We start from the raw sequence: 20097 nt of genomic DNA, 5'->3' as shown, positions 1-20097 counted from the left end.
GTCATTAAAATATGCAAAGCCTTGTGGAAGGACTGTGACTTTTAAGTATGTTTCTCTGCTGTTTCTCTTCAGCGTGCTTAAATTTACTATTATTTCTTGCTGCTCACAGTATACAGATCTGAAAAACGCCAGGCCGACCTACATTTTTGTCTCTGGGTCTGGCATGACTTGAGCGCCACGTGAGCAGTGGCTGCCGAGACAAAGTGTACCCTCCTTGGGGTGAATGCCTGCTGGACAAAGCCCTGTCTGCCTGTGCCTTGGCAGAAAGCTGTCCTTCTGCTGCAGAGATCCCCGTCACCTGGTCTAGCCAAAGAGAAACTTGGCCAGCCAAGAGCCGTTCCTGCTTTCCATGGCGCAACGAGAGATCGTTTTCTTCTTTCTATCAGGAGCCCCTCCAGCCACTCAGCGTCCCTCCTCATGCACCTTACGCAGAGCACGCCCTCTCTCTGAGACAGAGCTCTAATGCCATTTTTAAAAAGACAATCAGGTGAATTTTTGAGGTCTCATATCCTCTCCTTGCCATTTGGCAGCCCTGCTTCCCAAGGGAAGACAGTACCGTACTTGCCAAAAAATTTTGTGTTAGAAAACTCCAAGCTTTTCCTACAACCTGCTCCTGGCAGGCTGTTCTCTCAGGTTGGAATCCAGGATGCCTGATTTCAGTAGGTCAGAATTCCCCCAATCTAAAGAAGACTTTGCTTTTTAGTTACGTAACTTCTAAAAGAGGAGCAGTGATTACCATTCAGCTTTGAAAAGAACAGAAACATGGCCGAGATTAAAAATTAATGTCCACATGAAAGCCAAGAGAATTCGAATTGACCACCAAGTTTTTTCTTTGGAATGGGAAAAGCCTGTATTTTGCATTTCCTAATTATGGAGTGGGACAAATGTTTGGGTGATTTCTTTTTTCCTTTTCTTGGTATCTGCTGAAGTGCTACATTGGCAGGCACTAGTCATAAACAGGAGTCATGCCCTAAGCTCATAATTTTATTTTGTTTTTGTTATTTCTTCTTTCTACAAGTCACACTAATGTTATTGCTGTGTGTGGCTACAGTAATTGTCATTTTTCTTAATGCTTTTCATGCCTGTAACAGGACCTTACTAAATAATGACTGACTGAAAAAAAAAAAAAAGCCAGGTGCAGTGGCTTGTAATTCTAGCACTGTGGGAGGCCAAAGCTGGTGGATTCTCTGAGCTCAGGAGTTTGAGACCAGCCTGAGCAACAGCAAGAGCCTGTCTCTATAAAAATAGAAAAACTAGGGCAGCGCCTGTGGCTCAAAGGAGTAGGGCACTGGCCCCATATGCCAGAGATGGCAGGTTCAAACCCAGCCCCAGCCAAAAACTGCAAAAACAAACAAATAAACAAAAAAAGACTAGCCGGGTGTGGTGGCATGTGTCTGTAGTCCCAGCTACTGGAGAGGCTGAGGCAAGGGCATTGCTCAAGCTCAAGAGTTTGAGGTTGCCGTGAGCTAAGACGCAATGGCACTGTATGGCCAGGGTGAGCGAATGAGACTGTCTCAAAAAAAAAAAAAAATCAAGAGTAAAATTAGCAAAGTTCCAGAGTAACTAATATTTACTAAAAAATCAGATGTGTGCTTTCAAGTTACGTGATTATACTTATTTTTAGGCCAGAGAGTATTTTTAAAAGGTACTCTTTATTTTTAAGGGTGACAGAATGAGACTGTCTCAAAAAAAAAAAAAATCAAGAGTAACATGCAGTTTCAATTTATGCGTAACAAAGCCATTGTGAATCGACTGTTTCACAGCGGCATTACCTACACTGTCTTCTGCTCCTGCCCCGTTGCTTGGTAGGTGCCAGGATGAGTGTCCAGTGGGGACCTATGGACTTCACTGTGCCGAGACCTGCCAGTGCGTCAATGGAGGGAAATGCTACCACGTGAGCGGCGCCTGCCTCTGTGAGGCCGGCTTTGCTGGGGAGCGCTGCGAGGCGCGCCTGTGTCCCGAGAGGCTCTACGGCATCAAATGTGACAAGCGGTGCCCCTGCCACCTGGACAACACTCAGAGGTGAGTGTCACCTGCTCTTGGAAGGTCCTGTCTTATTTACATTTTAACCTCAGCATCCAGGATTTGAGAGGAGGGATTGACAGAGAGTTCCGCACCCCAAGGCTCTTGCTGTCTCTGGGCTGTCCCGGGAAGACTTTTTTGCTTGGAGTGATGACGCATATCAGAGGTGCTAGCGCTGTTAGATGGTCATTGGTGGATATTCAATTCTATTTATTCTCTATGAAGGGCCGCTGATGAAAGTTAAATGTGCTGAGGTTAGTAAGAACGTTTCCCTAAGTGAGGGATTCTGTGATAATCTCTAGGAAGCGAAGATGCAGCGATAGACAAAGGGTAAAGCCAAGTTCAGTATGTAAAGACCGTGGGCTGACAGCACATCTGTAGAAGAGAAAAAGAGGGCCATAGAGAGGAAGTGCACCAGTGGAAGTTTGTGAAAGTGCTTCACATGTGGCTGTCACATGTGAAATATCTTTTCAGAATTGATTACTCTGACATAGGACTCGCAGGGGCCTTTTAGCTTAAAAATTTGTGAAGAATTTGAGAACCGGAAACCACGATCCCACCCACCCTACGGTACCTTGTCTGCCCCTGAAAATATTTTCCGGACCCCTCTCTTCTTTTGCCTCCCTCAAGGAGCAGGTATACATAACTTAAAATTCTGGGCCTCGTTTACAGACTGCTGGCAAAGCTGAGTTTGACAAAAGTGCATTATATTATATAGCAGTTCGTGTGTTACTAAAACGACTTATCTGCCTTCAGCACAGCTGTTACTTCATTTATATTTCTGAAAGATAACTCGTGGCCACATCAAGTCCCAAATGCACAAAAGTTAAAAGTAAACAGAAGGCGATTGATCTCTTCTTTAAACCATTGTTAGCAACAGAAAAATAGACTCTGTGCTCTGTGTGTGTGTGCTGGGATACATTTTAGTGGGACATATCAAAGAATTGTATTCACTACGTGATTCAAGTAATTTTGGAAGCCACTTTGGTCAGCTTTTGTATTTATTTCTATTGGAAAATATTGCCATTCTTTACATGACCAATTTAGGTAAACATTTGGAGGAGTAAAAATGAATAATCTCTGTAGGTTTTTGTTTGTTTTTCAACTCTCCGCTATTTAGGGATCTGGCAGGATTAGGGACCAGTCATGAGTTTGACTCCCTTTCCTGCTGTGGAAGGCTCACTGGAACAGAAAGTAGCCCCATGTCCTGGAAGCTTAACACGTTATACCAGTGCGCTACTTTGTTGTGTGTAGACACAGCTAAAATTAAACTGAATAATAAACCTACATGAAGAGCTCCACTCTGAGAAGAATTGGAGAAGCAGGGAGGATGCTGGTTTTGTTGAGTACCGTGTTAATAGTGCCAAGGTGTGAGTAGAGAGTTATTGGGGCCAGTACTGGGATAATGTTGACATAGGCCACATGTGCCAAAGCTTGTATGCTTTTATGTACAAGTACATTTGATTATCTGACAATCACATAAAAAATAACACTAAAAATCTGTCCAGTAATGTATATCAAATAATCAGAAAATTTTTAAAAAATTAGCCTATTAAGTACTTCCCAAAATCATGAAAGCTCTTTTCAAAGATTAGCTTTTACAAATTTCTATTAAAATCAATTGAATGTAGATTTATGACTCTTATCTTGTTGAATTCACAGTTGAAACTATCCATCTATCAATTATTCTTGAACTGCCATGTAAAACTCCTGAAAACACAGGGTCCCTTCAAACTGAAAGGCATAGAATCTTTGTATTAATTGAAAGTCTAGCTTGTTCACTGTAATGTTTAATCAAGCAGGTAGAGCTTTGCTGCTACAGAATTCATGATGTATATTTACCCTAAAGCCTTTCATTATAATTAATGACATAACGAATGCAATGTAAATTCACAGGCTACATTGACCTTAGGTACTAGATTTTGAGTTCTGTGAATGTACATCTTGACATATATTTAAGTACAAGTTTATATTGCATAAAAAAAATCCTCCTCCAAACAGTGGCATAAAACAACAATTATTTATTAGCTGATGATTTTCTGCTTGGTTATGTGGGCTGGGCTCAGCTTGGTGGTTCTTCTCCTGATTGGTCCTGGATATCCTTACTCATGTGTCTGGCATTTGACTGGGTGGTACGGGTGACTGAGTCACATTTTCCAGTGTCTAGCAGGATGGCCTGGGCTTCTTCATGTGGGGACTGGCTTCTGAAAGCAGCAAGAGACAGGGAAAATCCCAGCATGCAAGCACTTTTCAAGCTTTTGGTTGTGTCATGTTTGCTAATGACCCTTTGGACAAAGCAGGTCGCCAAACCAAGTCTAGATTCAATATGTCCCACCACTTAATGGGAATGTTGCAAAGAATTTGTAGCCATTTTTATTTTACAATCTATGGTACAAGTATGGCTGAAATATTCATATATTTATAAGTAACATCAGTATTTTAAATTTTAGCCCTACTATTGAGTCTAAAGACATTCACTGTGACTTTAAGCTAAAACTAACTTTTATGAGTTTGAAAAAGAAAGTAAAATTTGAGATTTAATGAGATTCCACATAGGATAGGTATATTAACTCTTGTTAATAAGGACACTTAATAGCCATAGACAATCAGGATGTGTCTGTTTGCAAATGTCATCTGATTGTCCTTGCATCTGAGCATTAATAACATCTAAGGAAGTGAATAAAAGAAGTTCAGTGACATATTCTGTTTCAGGCACTATTATATGGTATTGGACTCTTGTGTCACTTAACAATTAAATTGAAAAATTTACTAGAATATATATAGGTAGTTATATGTACTTATAAAATGACAAATATTCCCATATGTGTATAATTCTATTTTCATACATACAAAGCAATCTTCTCTTTAGACAGAAAACAGGTAATGAGTACATCTATCCTTCAACTTCCAATCTGCTGCTCCTCCATCAACACGTAAATCTCATTGCCAATTAAGCTGCCTGCACGAGAACCCATCAAATGCTTCCAGAGTGCTCTGGCTTCCTCCATCTAATTACAAATTGCAGAATACTAATTTTGGTGTCAATCAATCTGAGAACCAGTATGCTGCACAGCACTCACTAGGGGGCATTGAATATCAATGTCTCTGTCTGCCTTCCATATAGTTCAATTCACTGTACCCTAATTGTCTCTTTCATTTAACATGTTACTTCTACACTATGAACATTACTTTCTACTTTTTAATGTCAAGTAATGTTTTTCAACAAAAATTTCTTTTTCAGTATGTTAAGATAAGGTGGGCTACTTTAACCAATCCATCACTTGAAATATTTCTTTTCCTTTTCTCAAATTTAAGAACTTAATGAAGTAATTTTTTTTTTTCTTTGAGACAGAGTCTCACTATGTTGCCCTCGGTAGAGTGCTGTGGTGTCACAGCTCACAGCAACCTCAAACTCTTGGGCTTAAGTGATTCTCTTGCCTCACACTCCCAAGTAGCTGGGACCATAGGCACTGGCCTCAATGTCTGGCTGTTCTTTTGTTGCAGTTGTTGAGCTGGCCTAGGCAGGATTCACACCTGCTACCTCCTGTGTATGTGGCTGGTGCCATGACCACTGTGCTATAGGTACCGAGCCCTTAATGAAACCAATTTAAATTGGTCTCTGTCTTTTGCACATTGCAGATTTTTACTGATCCTGCTGACCCCTTTTCTGTACTCCATCCTAAATTTTAGCAATGCTCTTCCATGTTTAGTCTCCCCACCTACAGCAGGCTACTAGCAAGACTTCCTTTTTCTTTGGTATAAAAGCAAACCAACCTGGGTTCAAGGTCCAAGTTTGATTCTGCTGCTACCTGTGTGACACTTTGAATAAATCACTTACTCTCTGTAGCTCTCTGTTTTCTCATTCATAAAGTGGGATCATGCCTACCACTTAGGCATGAATAGTGTACACAGAGAGTTTAGCTCGGTGCTGGGGTCTAGACACTGCTCAGTAAGTAACTTCTACTCTGTGCATTCACCTACATCATCGTCACAAACATCACATGAGTGTTCCCTGCAATTAGTGGTTATTCCCCTTAGCCAAGAATTCAACATTTTGAAACAAATTTAGGGGAAATTCTGCCTTTGTATGCATCTATACGGAATACAATTTAACACGTGTCAATGACTGCAATATGTCAGGGAGAAGCAGATCCCTGTGGGAAAGCAAGATCCCTAGAGTTAGATCTGCTCTGCCTGGACTGTGACACTTTTACTTATTCACTCAGTCGGCATTTACTGTGGACCTACTGCGTACCCGAGATAGATGACCACACAGAATTAATTCTTGCCCTTGTGGAACTCACACTCGAGAAGGAAGACATTAAGAGACTGTATAAAAATAAGCATAGGACTATAAACTGTGATAATGGAGGTGCGGGAAAAAAAACAGGGTGCTAGAAAGGAGAAGGGAAGAGGTGGAGTTTAATCTGGGTGGTCCAGGGAGGCCTCTCAAGCTGAGAACTCAAAGGACAGCTGGACAGAGAGGCAAAGAGCAGGGAAATGGCATTCTGAAGACATGGAACAGCCCATTAGTTGAAAAACTTGATGCTTTATTATATACTAACTCAAAGAAATCCAGAGAGAACTATGACAAAAGATGAGGTTGAGAAGTAGGCCGTGGCCAGATGACAGGCCCATGGGCTGTATCCAGGGTGAGCATATATCTGGTCTCACAAGGACAGTCTGTTGTAGGCCTGCTGTCCTAGAGAAACTGTTAGTAACTCCCTCTTCACTCCTGAAAATGTCCTGCTTTAGACAATAAATTGTGTAGTCTATCTATACCAAAAGGAGTGGATTTTATTGTAAGTGGAGTGGGGAGCCTTTAGAGGATATTAAGGGGGAGAATGATGTGATATGATTTGCTCTTTGGGTGATGGGGCAAGAGTAGGTATAGGGAGTAGAGCTGGAAGGCTGTTCAGGAGGAGATAAGCGGGCCTGGGCTGGAGTAGGATGGTGACAGGGATGATGAAGAGAGGTGGGGAGATTCAAAACGTATTTTGGAGTTAGAATGGTTAAGCTCTAGTGATGAACTGGATATGGGAAATGAGGCAGGTAAACTGAGTGGTCGGTGGTGCTATTTGGAGAAATATAGACCATTCGGATATAGATCCATGGGGGGAAGAACAAGTGCTCAGTTTTTGGCATGTGACATTGGAGATGCCATGGTGATGCCGGGTGTTTGCTCAAGGGTAAGTGATTGCTCAAGATGATTGCTTTTAAACAGACTTGAGTGGACTGAAGTATATCTGAGACTCAAAACCTTGTCCTCTTGGTCTAAACCAGGAGTGTCCAACCAACATGTGGCCCCAGGCCACATGCTGATTTTGCAAGGTATGCGTGGAGATTTTTTTACTGCTAACTGGCTTTCCTTAGTGTTTGTGTATTTAATGTGTAACCCCAGGCAACACTGTTCTGATGTGTATGGCAGAGAAATAAAAGGTTGGACACCCCTGAAACTTCTTCTGCCCAAGAAATCATCTCAGCCTAGAATTATTCTTGGATATCTCTTCATACCATGTTTCCTGAAGATGTCGTGGGTTCCTAGGCTATTGCTCATGGGCCCTGAGTTGCAGAAGGGTTCTACAAATGTATCTAAATACATCTCTGAAAATGAGGCCCAAACATTCTGACCCTTGGGCTTTTTCTGAAGGAGAAAGATACGATATGAGGTTAGGGGGTGTGGCTGAGACTGTCTGGGACAGACTGGGACATCAGCCCCAGGGAGGTTCTGTGATTTCACTGAGGTTACTCAGGCAGGGGGAGAACAGGAATTACATCCTCCACCTTCATGCCTCCGAGCTCATTGTTCTTTCCGAGAGCAGCAAATCTATGAACAACCCTTTGCAGAGTGGTTGTTTAGCAAATGTCTGGATACAGCACCAGATTTTGTTGTTGGCCCTAGTTAAGGGGAGGGTTTTAGCCCTATCAAGATTGGAAGACCATCTTTAAACAGTGTCACAGTTGTCAGCAGGGCTAGTTTGTTTGTTGAGATTTTCCTGTGGTGGGAGCAGCACATGTGTTTTGAGCCAGAGTGCCACAGAATGCCCTATTGTGTCAGCTCTCACACACGCATCTTAGCACAGCTGATGTGTGCATTTGCCATGGAGCAGCAGCTGGCTGCCTGGCTGGGCAGGGTGGCTGCCTGCCACCAGGTATGAGGGGCTGAGAGGAGAAGCAGGCTGACCAGGTCACTGCCTTTGGAGTTCCTTAGACATCACACTGAATAACTGACTTGGTATTGTTTACTGGATGGAGTTTTCTAGCTTTTCTCATAGATTTGACTTTTTACTAAATTGGAGTTTTTGATGTTAGAAGATTAAAAGGAATTTCAGAAGGAAGGGCGTGGTTGTAATACTCATCCTGCTAGAGATGATTCTGATTTTATACAACTTATCTGCAGTAGCAATCTGATTTCAGCCAATTCATTAAATCAGACCAAGCCTGGAAATTAAGTTTAAATTATTATGCTCGGAATTACCCTCATATTTAGCGATCATGGCTAAACCAACATTTGTACAGCCTCGGGTGTCATGTCTACCCCAGAGTGACTTTGTTCCTTCCGTCCACATCTCTCAGCTGTCACCCCATGTCTGGAGAGTGTGCCTGCAAGCCAGGCTGGTCAGGACTCTACTGTAACGAGACGTGCTCTCCTGGCTTCTATGGGGAAGCTTGCCAGCAGGTCTGCAACTGCCACAACGGGGCTGACTGTGACAGTGTGACGGGACGGTGCACCTGTGCTCCAGGATTCAGAGTGAGTGCCCTGGGCTCTGGAGAAGGAAGAAGAGGGGTGTGACATGGAGCATATCAGTACTGTGGTTTATGTGACCTTCGGTGAAGCACGGTGAATGTGCTAAGATCACGCAAATCATTAACAAGAAGGAGGATGAAAAGAAAAGGACGAAAACAAATATAAGGAATAACTTTAGAACGATGACTCAGAAAGCTGTGAAACTATAAACATGGCATTAATTTGTATATATCAACGTGCCAGGGAGGATGATATATCGTAATTATTCCTCTAGTAATTATTTTACTGTGTTTTATTGGCAGCAAAACTACTTTTTTAAGGAGGTTGCATATTATTGTGGAAAGTTTTTGTTTCTAATTCTATGCAACTTAAGGACACATCATGCATCAGTTAGCACTTAATTATGTATTTACATTCTTGTATAGTTTGTTGCCTATTAGTTCTTAGGTTCCTTTGAAAACCTAGACTCTGCCAATATGCCCCTATACCTATAGGGAAGAATTTTGCCCGCAGTTTCTAGGAGTTCTTAGCTATAGATGAGGAATTTTGGGTTTAAAGGAAAATGGGTTGTTCTTGAATTATTTTCTCTCACTTTAAAGGGGAGACCTTGAACGATGAAGAATGTTGATGATTAGTACGCAGCGCATGAAGTAGAACTGGCGGGTGGGGAATCACTGAGCTAAGTGGCTCTTCGTAGGATTTTTTAACCTACGTCACAATCCTTTGGGTGAGCCCTTGAATTAGCCTTGTCTTAGGAGTTCTTTCTGTTTTGAAAGGAGGTGCCCTCCAGTCACCTTTGGTAGCCCACTTTTCCGTTTTAATGCTCCCTGGGAGATAAACTGAATCGTCCCCTGGGCCGAATGTGCTCTGCTGCTTTGCTTTACCCACTGATGGTATCACGTTTTATCCAAGGAAGTCTAGGAAGCGCTGGGCTCTAATATATAGTTCATGTTCACATTTCTTTATTTGTTGCAGTAATTTGATGGCTACAATTTATTTTTACATGTCCACTTGTCTGAACAAGGGCAAAGAGGTTTTTTTTTTGTTTGTTTGTTTTTCAGTTCTGCTATGAAGGCAAAACTAACAAAGGCAGCAGGCTTTTTTGGGTCCCATTTAATACTGTAATAGATCCGAAACTTAGGCCCGCTAGTACTGCCCTTAAATCTCTAAAATTTGTGTACTGGTGACATTACAGCAGCTTAAAAAAAATACAGTGTGTTAAAGTTAGAGAGGAAGTATAATTAGCCTTGCCAAGATATATTTTTCGTTTATTTGTGTTGGCCTTGTTTTAGCTGGCAACATTTCATGCGTTTTGCTCTTTCTGCCTGACTAGGGCAGTGACTGCTCCACCCCGTGCCCTCTGGGAACCTATGGGGTTAACTGTTCCTCTCGCTGTGGCTGTAAAAACGATGCTGTCTGCGCTTCTGTGGACGGATCTTGTACTTGTAAGGCAGGTAAGAGTGGGCCAGTCAGTCTCTTATCTGCTCCTGGTCCCCACATCTCGTAGAGTCCCAGGAAGAAATCTTGGCCAGAGCTCTAGCTCCCGCTGCCCCAAGGCTCTGGTGCCTGACGTCAGCGAGCTCCTGGCGCTGAGGCTCTGATGCTTTCCTGAGACACGGCAAGAGGCTCATGTCACATTCTCTCCAAAGTCCCCGCCAGCTCCAAAAGTCTGTGAGCTTCTGTAGTTTTGGGAAGAGTGCACAAGTAGACACGTGGCCATGCCCCTAAATTGGCCAGTCTGTAGTTACGACAAGAAATGCAGCTAAGTGCTGATTTTATATGAAAGCAGAACACGTCACCCTACCCCACCTGTGTAGGTTTAGCCAGGATCCCGGATGCACACGGTTCACAGTTAATGAGGCCCTGCTTTAAAGATAGGGTTGTGTTTTCCAGCACAAACTGTCCTCTCCCTCCTGTATAATATTCCACTTTACAAATCCGAACAAAACTAAGCATTACACACCGTGCATCACTGCGCACTAAAGCGCTCCCACACCCTCCCACAAGCGCTCGCTGAAGCGCAGAGGCGTTTCCCCCCCACTGGACTCCTCCACGGAGCACATGGCACCCGAGGCCGTCTGGGTCCTCAGGCCTGCGTTTTGTTCGTTTCTGATGGAGGCCTAACTCAGCAGAGCCGATGCTCTCTGCTGCTAGAGGGTGGGAGAGTGCATCTCCGAGGTGTTTCTAGAGAGAACCCGGCTTGGAAAGGCCCCCCAGAGCTCCCTGCCGCCTTGGTTCCCTCACGTGTGCTGGCATTCTTGTTGTACAGGCTGGCACGGGGTGGATTGCTCCATCAGATGCCCCAGCGGCACGTGGGGCTTTGGCTGTAACTTAACATGCCAGTGCCTCAACGGGGGAGCCTGCAACACCTTGGATGGGACCTGCACGTGCGCACCTGGCTGGCGCGGGGAGAAATGCGAACTTCCCTGCCAGGTATGTCCGAGCCAGCACCCCACTGGGGACACCGGGAGGGGCTGATGCCTGAGGTTTGGTTTCTTTTTTGCAATTCTGTTACTTCACCTTAAGTGGCTCCTCGTGAACCAAATTTCACTCACTATTAGAAGGATCACGGTATTTGAATTCACACTGGACATAGGCCTGGAAAAGGGATAGACGGGGAAAGACGTGGAAATTGGTTGGGTAGCCTTTGTGAGAATGGCTCCCTTCTTCATCTCACACTGTCCCCCACCCCCACCAAGCCCACCCACCCCCTCTATTATCCTGTTTCTTGGTGGCAGCTGGTCAGCAGTAGTGGTCAAACACCCAGTGTATGCCTGTCAGCTCTCTAAATATTTTGTTTCTACATAATAGAAAATGGAAATCCCCACCCCTCTGTCTTAGGAGTGGAAAGTGGCAGGGACTTGAAAGGGGGTGATTGATCGTCGTGACTGATGTCACACAAATGCTCACCCAAGTGGATGATTCGGAAACAGCCTCTTTTAACATAAATACCTCCGGAGCCCAGAGAATCTCTGAAGAGTTCCCTGTGGCTGGTTCCATTCCCTTGACCTACTTTGGGATTTAGATCATTAGAACTCTTATACTGCATCCAGCACAGGCTGATAGAGGGGCAAGCAGGAAGGGCATTCCGTGGCAACGTGCTCATTTCTTTCCCATCACTCTTTCTCCCTATTCCAATTCTTTGCTCCTGAGCCATTAGGCAAATCTCAGTGGTGCGTGTTCTCCAGCCCCAGGACATCATCTGATGGGCAGACGACAATGCAGCCCCCTCTAAAAGAGCCTCCCTAGAAACCTCTTCTCTCTCTGGGCTTCCTCCCATTAAGTCCAGCCCATTTCCCAAAGTAGAGAGGAGGCTGCCCTGGGCTATTCCATGCCCTCCCAAACCCTGGGACAGAATTAATTTAGCTTTGCCACTTCGGGAGACTGCTGAGCAAATTATTAGTAGTAGGCATGGGCTGGCAGTGACCTTCCACTCTCCATTCACTCTCCATCTGATGGTAGACAAAGGGAAGCCCCTGGCACTATCTCGTCCTTTTTTGTACCTTAAAGAGTTAGGAAACCAGGAAGGCTGGCGGTGCAGTGGTTCATATCATGGCGTAATTAAATCCTGTGTAGTCCTATCAAACATTGGAGGGACCTAAAACATGGTTAAATTCTTAAAAATTTTAACCAGGTCCTAGACAAATGGTCATTCCATCTAGCACCCCCTCCCTGTTTACTGGTTCCCATGTTCCTTCCTCTTGGTAACTGTGCACCCTTGTTTTACTTAGTGTCTGGGTGGCAGGGGAGGGTTTTAGCCTTCTCCCTCCATTCTCAGGGTCTGGCGTAAAGGAGTGGGGCTCAAAAATGCAGAGCTCTCCACTTTCTTCTCACAAACAGAATGATTAGTCCCATGCTTGGGCGGCCTGGCTCACGCCTATAATCCTAATTCTCTAGGAGGCCAAGGCGGGTGGATTGTCTGAGTTTACCAGTTCAAGACCAGCCTGATCCAGAGCGAGACCCTGTCTCTAAAAAATAGCCTGGGGTTATGGCAGACGCCTGTATTCCCAGCTACCCTTGGGAGGCTGAGGCAAGGGAATCGCTTAAGCCCGAGAGTTTGAGGTTGCTGTGAGCCACGACGCCACAGCATTCTACCAAGGGAAACATAGTGAGACTCTGTCTCAAAAAACAAAACAAAACAAAAACGAAATGATCAGTCCCATCCCTGATCTCCTTTGGACCTCCCAAACTTACGTGCATGTGGAAACCTAAAGATCCAGGAGGGAAGGAGGAAGGACCTGTATTTAGGATCTGGATCAGAATACTTCATGTGGCTCAGACTTTCTCATGGAAAGAAAGATGCGCATGAGGGATTATTTGTTAGGAACAAGAGGTTTTCATTTTTTTTTTTTTATAGTACTATGTATCCCTTTGGTAATTTGGCAGAGCAAGCTTAATTCAATGGGAACTATCATTTCTTTATTTTTTTATTTTATATATATATATATTTTTTTTTGTGACAGAGTCTCAATTTGTCACCCTCAGTAGAATGCTATGTCATCATAGCTCACAACAACCTCAAACTCTTGGGCTCAAGTGATTCTCTTGCCTCAGCCTCCCTGGTAGCTGTGACTGCAGGCACCTTCCAGAGCGCCCAGCTATTTTTTAGAGATAGGGTCTTGCTGTAGCTCAGGCTGGTCTTGAACTCCTGAGCTCTGGCAATCTACCTGTCTGGGCCTCCCAGAGTGGTAGGATTACAGGTGTGAGCCACCACACCTGGCCTTTATAATTTTTTTTTTTAATGGGCCAGTGTCCTTTCTTTCTACTGAACAATGCATTATCTTGTAGAGAACAGTGAACTATTTTATAAAAATCTTTAGAGACAAACAAAATACTTTTATGAGCTATGGCTTATGATAAGTCTCTTTTAATTAATTGGCATATTTATATATATTTGCATACATGTATAACAGCATATTGGCATAACTGGCGTCACTATTCATATGTCCTAATCATTATATCAGGCATAAACTAGGATTTGAGCAAATTATTTTTTTCTTTTTTTTGAGAGAGAGTGTCTCACTCTGTGGCCCTGAATAGAGTGCTATGGCATCATAGCTCATAGCAACCTCAAACTCTTGGGCTCAGGCAATCCTCTGGCTTCAACTACCCAAGTAGCTGAGCACACAGGCGCCCTCCACAACACCTAGCTATTTTTTCTATTTATATATATATAAATAAATATATTTATTTTTTGAGACAGAGTCTCATTATGTTGCCCTTGGTAGAGTGCTATGGCATCACAGCTCACAGCAACCTCACACTCTTGGGCTTAAGCTATTCTCTTGCCTCAGCCTCCCAAGTAGCTGGGACTATAGGTGCCAACCATAATGCCCAGTTATTTTTTGTTGCAGTTGTCATTGTTGTTTAGCTGGCCCAGGCTGGGTTCAAACCCACCACCCTCGGTGTATGTGACTGACACCATAACAATTGTGCTACGGGTGCCGAGCCAGTTTTTCTATTTTTAATAGAGACAGTCTCTGCTTGCTCAGGCTGGTCTCAAACTCCTGAGCTCAAGCAATCATCTACTCACCTCAGCCTCCCAGAGTGCTGGGTTTACAGGCACTGTACCCAGCAGGTTTGAGCAATTTTAAAATACTGACCTAGAGCCTACATTTTGGCAACTAAAAAGACATGGGAAGAGGTGATTATGATGCATCTTCCCCAGAGGTACTTGGGCAAGCAGGGTACTATATCCGAAATGAGTAACCATGGACCACGGCCCTTTGTCTCCCATCGTGGGGTTTCCCAGGCCTTCACTGATGTCTCTGCTGCTGTCTTCCATGCAGGATGGCACATATGGGCTGAACTGTGCTGAGCGCTGTGACTGCAGCCATGCAGATGGCTGCCACCCTACCACAGGCCATTGCCGCTGCCTCCCCGGATGGTCAGGTGAGACCCAAGGGCTGCTACATGAAAGGGGAAAACTACCAAGCAAAATCATTGTTCTGCTTCCAGACCACTTCACATTCTCACCCACAATGTATGAGCATTCTAATTTTCTATATCCTCACCAACAATTTGTTATTGCCTGACTTTTTGATTATAGCCTCCTAGTCAGTATAAAATGATATGTCACTGTGGTTTTGCTTTACATTTTTATGACAGTTAATGATATTGAGGATCTTTCTATGCCTTTATTAGCCATCTATATATAGATCTTCTTTATAGAAATGTCTTTTCAGATCCTTTGCTCAATTTTAATTGGATTACTTTTTTATTATTGAGTTTAATAGTTCTTCATATGATCATCCCTTATCAGATATATGTTTTGAAAATATTTTCTCCCATTCTTTGAGTTATTTATTTATTTATTGCTTTCTTAATGGTCTTTGAAGCAGAAAAGGTTTTATTTTGATGAAGTTTAGTTAATCTTTTTTAAAATCATGTTGCTTTGTGTTTTAGTGTTGAATCTAAAATACCATTGCGTAAGGGTGGTGCCTGTGGCTCAGTGAGTAGGGTGCCAGCCCCATATACTGAGGGTGGCAGGTTCGAACCCAGACCTGGACAAACTGCAACAGAAAAAAAAAAAATAGCTGGGTGTTGTGGTGGGTGCCTGTAGTCCCAGCTAATCGGAAGGCTGAGGCAAGAGAATTGCATAAGCCCAGGAACTGGAGGTTGTTGTGAGCTGTGACACCACAGCACTCTAATAAGGGTGACAAAGTGAAACTCTGTCTCTAGAAAAAAAACATTGCTTAATCCAAGGTCACTATATTTATGCCATTGTTTTCTTCTAAAATTTTATCTTGTTTGTTTCAGTCTTTGATCCATTTTGAGTTAATTTTTATACATAGTTTGATTTAGGGGCTCTAACTTGGTTACTTTGCATGTGGATATCCATTTGTTTCAGCACCATTTGTTGAAAAGACTGTTCTTCCCCCACCTCTTGAAACCCTTGTCAAAAATCAATTTCCCATAAATATGAGAGGGTGTATTTCTGGCCTCTCTGTTGTATTTCATTGTTTTACATGTTTATCCTTATGCCAATACTATACTGTTTCTTTACTGTAGCTTCATAGGAAATCTTAAAATTGAGAAATGTGAGTCCTCCAAGTTGGTTCTTCTTTGTCAGGATTATTTTGGCTATTCTGGGTCCCTTGAATTTCCCTTGAATTAGGATCAACATGTCAATTTCTACAAAGAAGTAAGGTGGAAATTTAATGGTGGAACAAATCTATAGATCAGTTTGGGGGGTATTATCAACTTAATATTCAGTTGATCAACTTAAGTTGATCCATAAACATGAGATGTCACCAGCAACCCCTTCAGTTGTGTCTTAGAATTTGTTAAGAGCCTTTTGGTTTCTGCCAGGAGATGAAATGTCATGCGCTTGGTTTCTGGTGTCTCAGAGCTACCTTGGGATGCAAGCCAAGGCTGGTGCAATGGACTTGGCGTTCTGTTGACAAGAGCTGCCCACAGACCCAAGGCCTCCCTGGTCCGTAGTTTCTTCTTGATGTGCAAAAGCTCAGGTAACTCTGCCTTCACAGTATGAAATTCGACTTCCTCATGCTACATTAGAGAAGGTTAAAACTGAATCACACCAGGGACTAAACCAGATTTTGTGACTTCACTAGAATTCTCGAAGTTCTCAAATGGAGTAACCACTACTGATTTGTCAATGACCACAGTGAGGCAAAATAGCATTTTTGATCTTCCGGCAAGTGCAGAACTTTCCTAATGAAGGGGCCACGTCATTTGTTTTGGACTACACTCTACCACATCTACGTTATGAATATAGAGAGAATGTGAGGCTCCAGTATCCACCTGCTTTGATGACTCAGAATCAGTCTGTGAAAAGCACACTGGGGTGTACATGAGAAGAGAAAGAGAGAGGATTTGGCCTGAAGCCAGCCTGAAAATGTGTTAGCTGCATTCCTCCGTCTGGGTCATGGGGTAAGACAAATTATCCCATCTGGCCTTAGACCTATTGCGCTCCTGCGGGAATGCAGTGGCTTGTCACACGAGTGATCATGTAATCCAATGTCCATCTGTGACTGGCCTTCTCCAGACGAGGAGGGCTCCCCTGCCTCACACTGGCCTCCTGCTTGTTCCTACATCTCTGGTTTGCAAGTTCTTTTTGCTCCTGGGCCAGCTGAGGCACCCCAGTGTCCTGTTCCTCTGGGCAGTCAATCTGAAGTGTAGTATTAGTCAATATCTCAGCCTGCTGGGAGGTCATCTCCACACTCGCAGAACACACTCAGTAAAAGCAAACATACACAGAACAAAAGAAATTTCCTGAAGTTCCAGAAAACACCCTACAGTTGGACAAAGAGTTGGCTTTTTTTTTTTAAAGAGCAGATTCTGTATTATTTACAGAATATTAGTGGGGGTGGCGCCTGTGGCTCATAGGGGTAGAGCACTGACCCCATATGCCAGAGGTGGCGGGTTCAAACCCAGCCCTGGCCAAAAACTGCAAAAAAAAAGAATATTAGGGAATATTTCATTATCAAAACACCCTACAATTGGACAAAGAGTTGGCTTTTTTTTTTTAAAGAGCAGATTCTGTATTATTTACAGAATATTAGGGAATATTTCATTATCAATACTTTTTTTTTAAAGAGCAGAGTCTGTATTATTTATAGAATATTAGGGAATCATTTCATTATCAATACTGGAGAGACTCATAACTTTTCATCAATAGACCTGTTTTGAGTAAGTACTGTCTAAGGACCTTTTTGAATATAAAGAAGCCTCTGCTCTTCATAGACTCCAGGTTTATTGCCGAGATTGCTCTGGATGACTCTCTTAAGTGGCACCTGAAAGGGTAACTGGGTGTAGAGTAGAAGTGAGGCTTTTCTGCAGAAGTCCATGAAATGTAACACGGAAGCTGGACTCTTCCCTCCCCAAATCAACAGGGTGGCATTACGTGCTCATTGCTGAGGACACTGGGGAGAAGCCGATCACAGGTAGGTCTGGAGCCAGAGATAAGTGTCCTGAAAGCCTTCTCCCACTTCACAAAGAAATTGGCAACCTGAATTGAGGAAATAGTGCCCTCACCTGAGACACAAAGGAGGTTGCCTTGCCTTTTACCACGAGTACATCTGTCTCTCCTCTGACTTTGCCCTGTTGCCTGGCGTTCGGCTCTCTCTTTCCCCTAAAGGAAGGCAGACCTTTTTATTTCCCCTATACCTGATAGTTTCATTTTACCTAGTCATGAAATTAGTCTTCAAAAGGAACTACTATGGAAGTTACCCAAAACAAAAGCTGCATTGACAGCTCAGATCCTATTTCCAAAAGAAATCAACGGTTTTTCAAGAGAAAAGACATGCACTTTTATTATAGTGTGTGGTTATTTAGAACCATAATTTACTGTCGTTGTTAGCTGATCAAAAAGAGGCAGATTGCAGTAGGAAATGGAGAAGAATAAAATACCATCCAGGATGGAGGCTGCGTCCTGGGCTGCTTCCTCGACTACTCTGCTACACACACACACACACACACACACACAGAGCTATAAAATGAGACTGGCTTTTCAAAACGATTGTTCTGAAATTTCCAATGTTAGGGAAATATAATTAGCTGTGGGTGTGTGTGCACACGCGCATATTTCCAGAGTAGTGGAGCAATGTATTTCATAAAGTATTTTCCCCAAATGACAGAAACAGGCTGATGTTTATGTCTTCCTCTCTGCTTTGACTTCAGTCAGCCAAAACACCTATTTGCTGAGCATTACAGCTAATCAAGATTTCATTCCAGCTGTCTGGGAACATATGCAGTCTCCAGCCTGCTTCCCAGTCCTGCCTAAGATCACTGTCACCTGGGAACTCTTTTAACTTGCAGATATTCCCAGTCCCCACCGCACACCTACTAAATGAGAATTTGGAAAGTGGGTAAAGAGGAAGAAGAGGATGGGGCCCCTGCCAGTCCTTAAAGCACCTTTTTTGCAAATGTGGAAACACCATGGAAATCCCCTAGGGTGTTCTCCTTGGCCCAGGGAGCACCTGTGGAATTTCTGACCTGACTGAGCCCCTGAGCCAGGGGCGCTTGTGTCATGTACAACCTGGACAACTTTACTGGGTGGCCCTGTCTGTCATTTAAAAACCTGCCCTAGTGGCCAGGTAGTGGTAGTTACCAGCCTAGTGTCATCTGCTGTGCCTTACTGCTCTAATTATTGAAGAGGTTTGGGTTGAGGGGAGCATGTTTTTTGACGGAAGCCTTGTTACCAGTGGCAAAAAGAGAAGAGACTTAAGGGTGCATTTATTTTTATTTCAGAATGACATGAGCGTACAGATGATTAGGTTATATTACTTGCATTTGTTAGGTAGAGTCCAAGTTTCAGTTGTGCCCCTCCCCCAGGAGCTGTGCCATCTGCCCTTACATTGTGCCTGTTAGGTGAGAGCACACCTGTCCCCCTCTCTGCTTCCTTCTCCCCTCTCTCCATAAGGATGCATTTATACCAGAATAAAAAACTATATATGCTAAATATATAAAAAGGAGATTAGGGCACCAAATCAACCTGTGGGGGTCTTGGGAAAGAGAGACCGGCGAGTCATGGTATAACTGTAAGGAAAGGGAAGGAGAATAGGAGGAGGAGGGGATTCTTGCTGGAGCCCCAGCCAGGAAGGGCAGAATTGGAAGGAAGAGCCCAGTAGGCAAGCTGGTGACAAGAGTCCAGCTTTGTCACTCTTCCCGGAGCAGAACGTGGCCTGCCGCAGTCTCAGCATCTCCCCACACAGACAGCCCTCCTTTTCACATTCCCCCAAACACCAACTTTAACTACCCGAGTAAGGGAACTGCTGCTTCTAGAACTAATCTGTCACCAGGTGAGCTGTCATGCAGCTAAGTGATGCCTAAGTGTTACAGTAAGGGGAGACCTACTTCATTTGTCCAGTGACATATAAGTGCAAATCTAGGTTGTGCTGATAATGTTAGTCCAGTGCATTTAATTAGTATGTAGGGCCCTCATCAGCCACAAGGAGATGTGACTCACTAGCTGACCCTTTGGGGATTGTGGAGTCGAAAGTGTGTCTGCAGTGTGTATCTGTCTCTCTGTCTGTGTGGTCTTGTGGGAAGGGGTCGTGTAAAAGCAGAAGATTGGACTCCTGAAGTGAGGGTAGGGGAGGCCTCATTTTCCCAAGAGTAAAAAAGATGCAGAAGCAGCCCGAGCCCCTGGATCTCCCTGTCCACCTCACAGTCCTTTCTGCTCACTTTATCCAGGTCTGGACTCAGACAGGCCATGCTCTCTAGTACTTTTGTCTTGCAGCTGCAAATGTAAACGTCTCTGGTTTATAGGACTTACCAAGACTTTTCTCAAATTGGTTACCTCTATAAAGCAGATTCTCTTGTAATGATCTGTAAAATCTGTAGTACCCACGTGGAAAGATTTG

The 20097-nt window shown here is 43.7% G+C and overlaps 1 protein-coding gene across 2 annotated transcripts in view; it reads left to right on the top strand.

Moving 5' to 3' along the window:
- Nucleotides 1–20097, top strand: part of MEGF10 (multiple EGF like domains 10) — a 154181-nt gene that overhangs the window by 109040 nt on the left and 25044 nt on the right. The window contains exons 9-14 of one of the 2 annotated variants that reach the window (XM_012807665.2): nt 1810–2022; nt 8599–8773; nt 10104–10224; nt 11040–11203; nt 14560–14662; nt 15843–16267. In XM_012807665.2, coding sequence (XP_012663119.1) covers nt 1810–2022; nt 8599–8773; nt 10104–10224; nt 11040–11203; nt 14560–14662; nt 15843–15871 — 805 coding nt within the window. In that variant the 3' untranslated portion in view covers nt 15872–16267. Of the gene's footprint in view, nt 1–1809; nt 2023–8598; nt 8774–10103; nt 10225–11039; nt 11204–14559; nt 14663–15842; nt 16268–20097 lie in introns of those variants that run through there. The other variant, XM_003782228.2, reaches the window with a different exon arrangement.

This window comes from Otolemur garnettii, unplaced genomic scaffold (genome assembly GCF_000181295.1).
Source record: "Otolemur garnettii isolate 467f Iridium unplaced genomic scaffold, OtoGar3 scaffold00003, whole genome shotgun sequence".
Lineage (NCBI taxonomy): Eukaryota > Metazoa > Chordata > Mammalia > Primates > Galagidae > Otolemur > Otolemur garnettii.
This window is presented reverse-complemented; position numbering and strand designations above follow the sequence as displayed.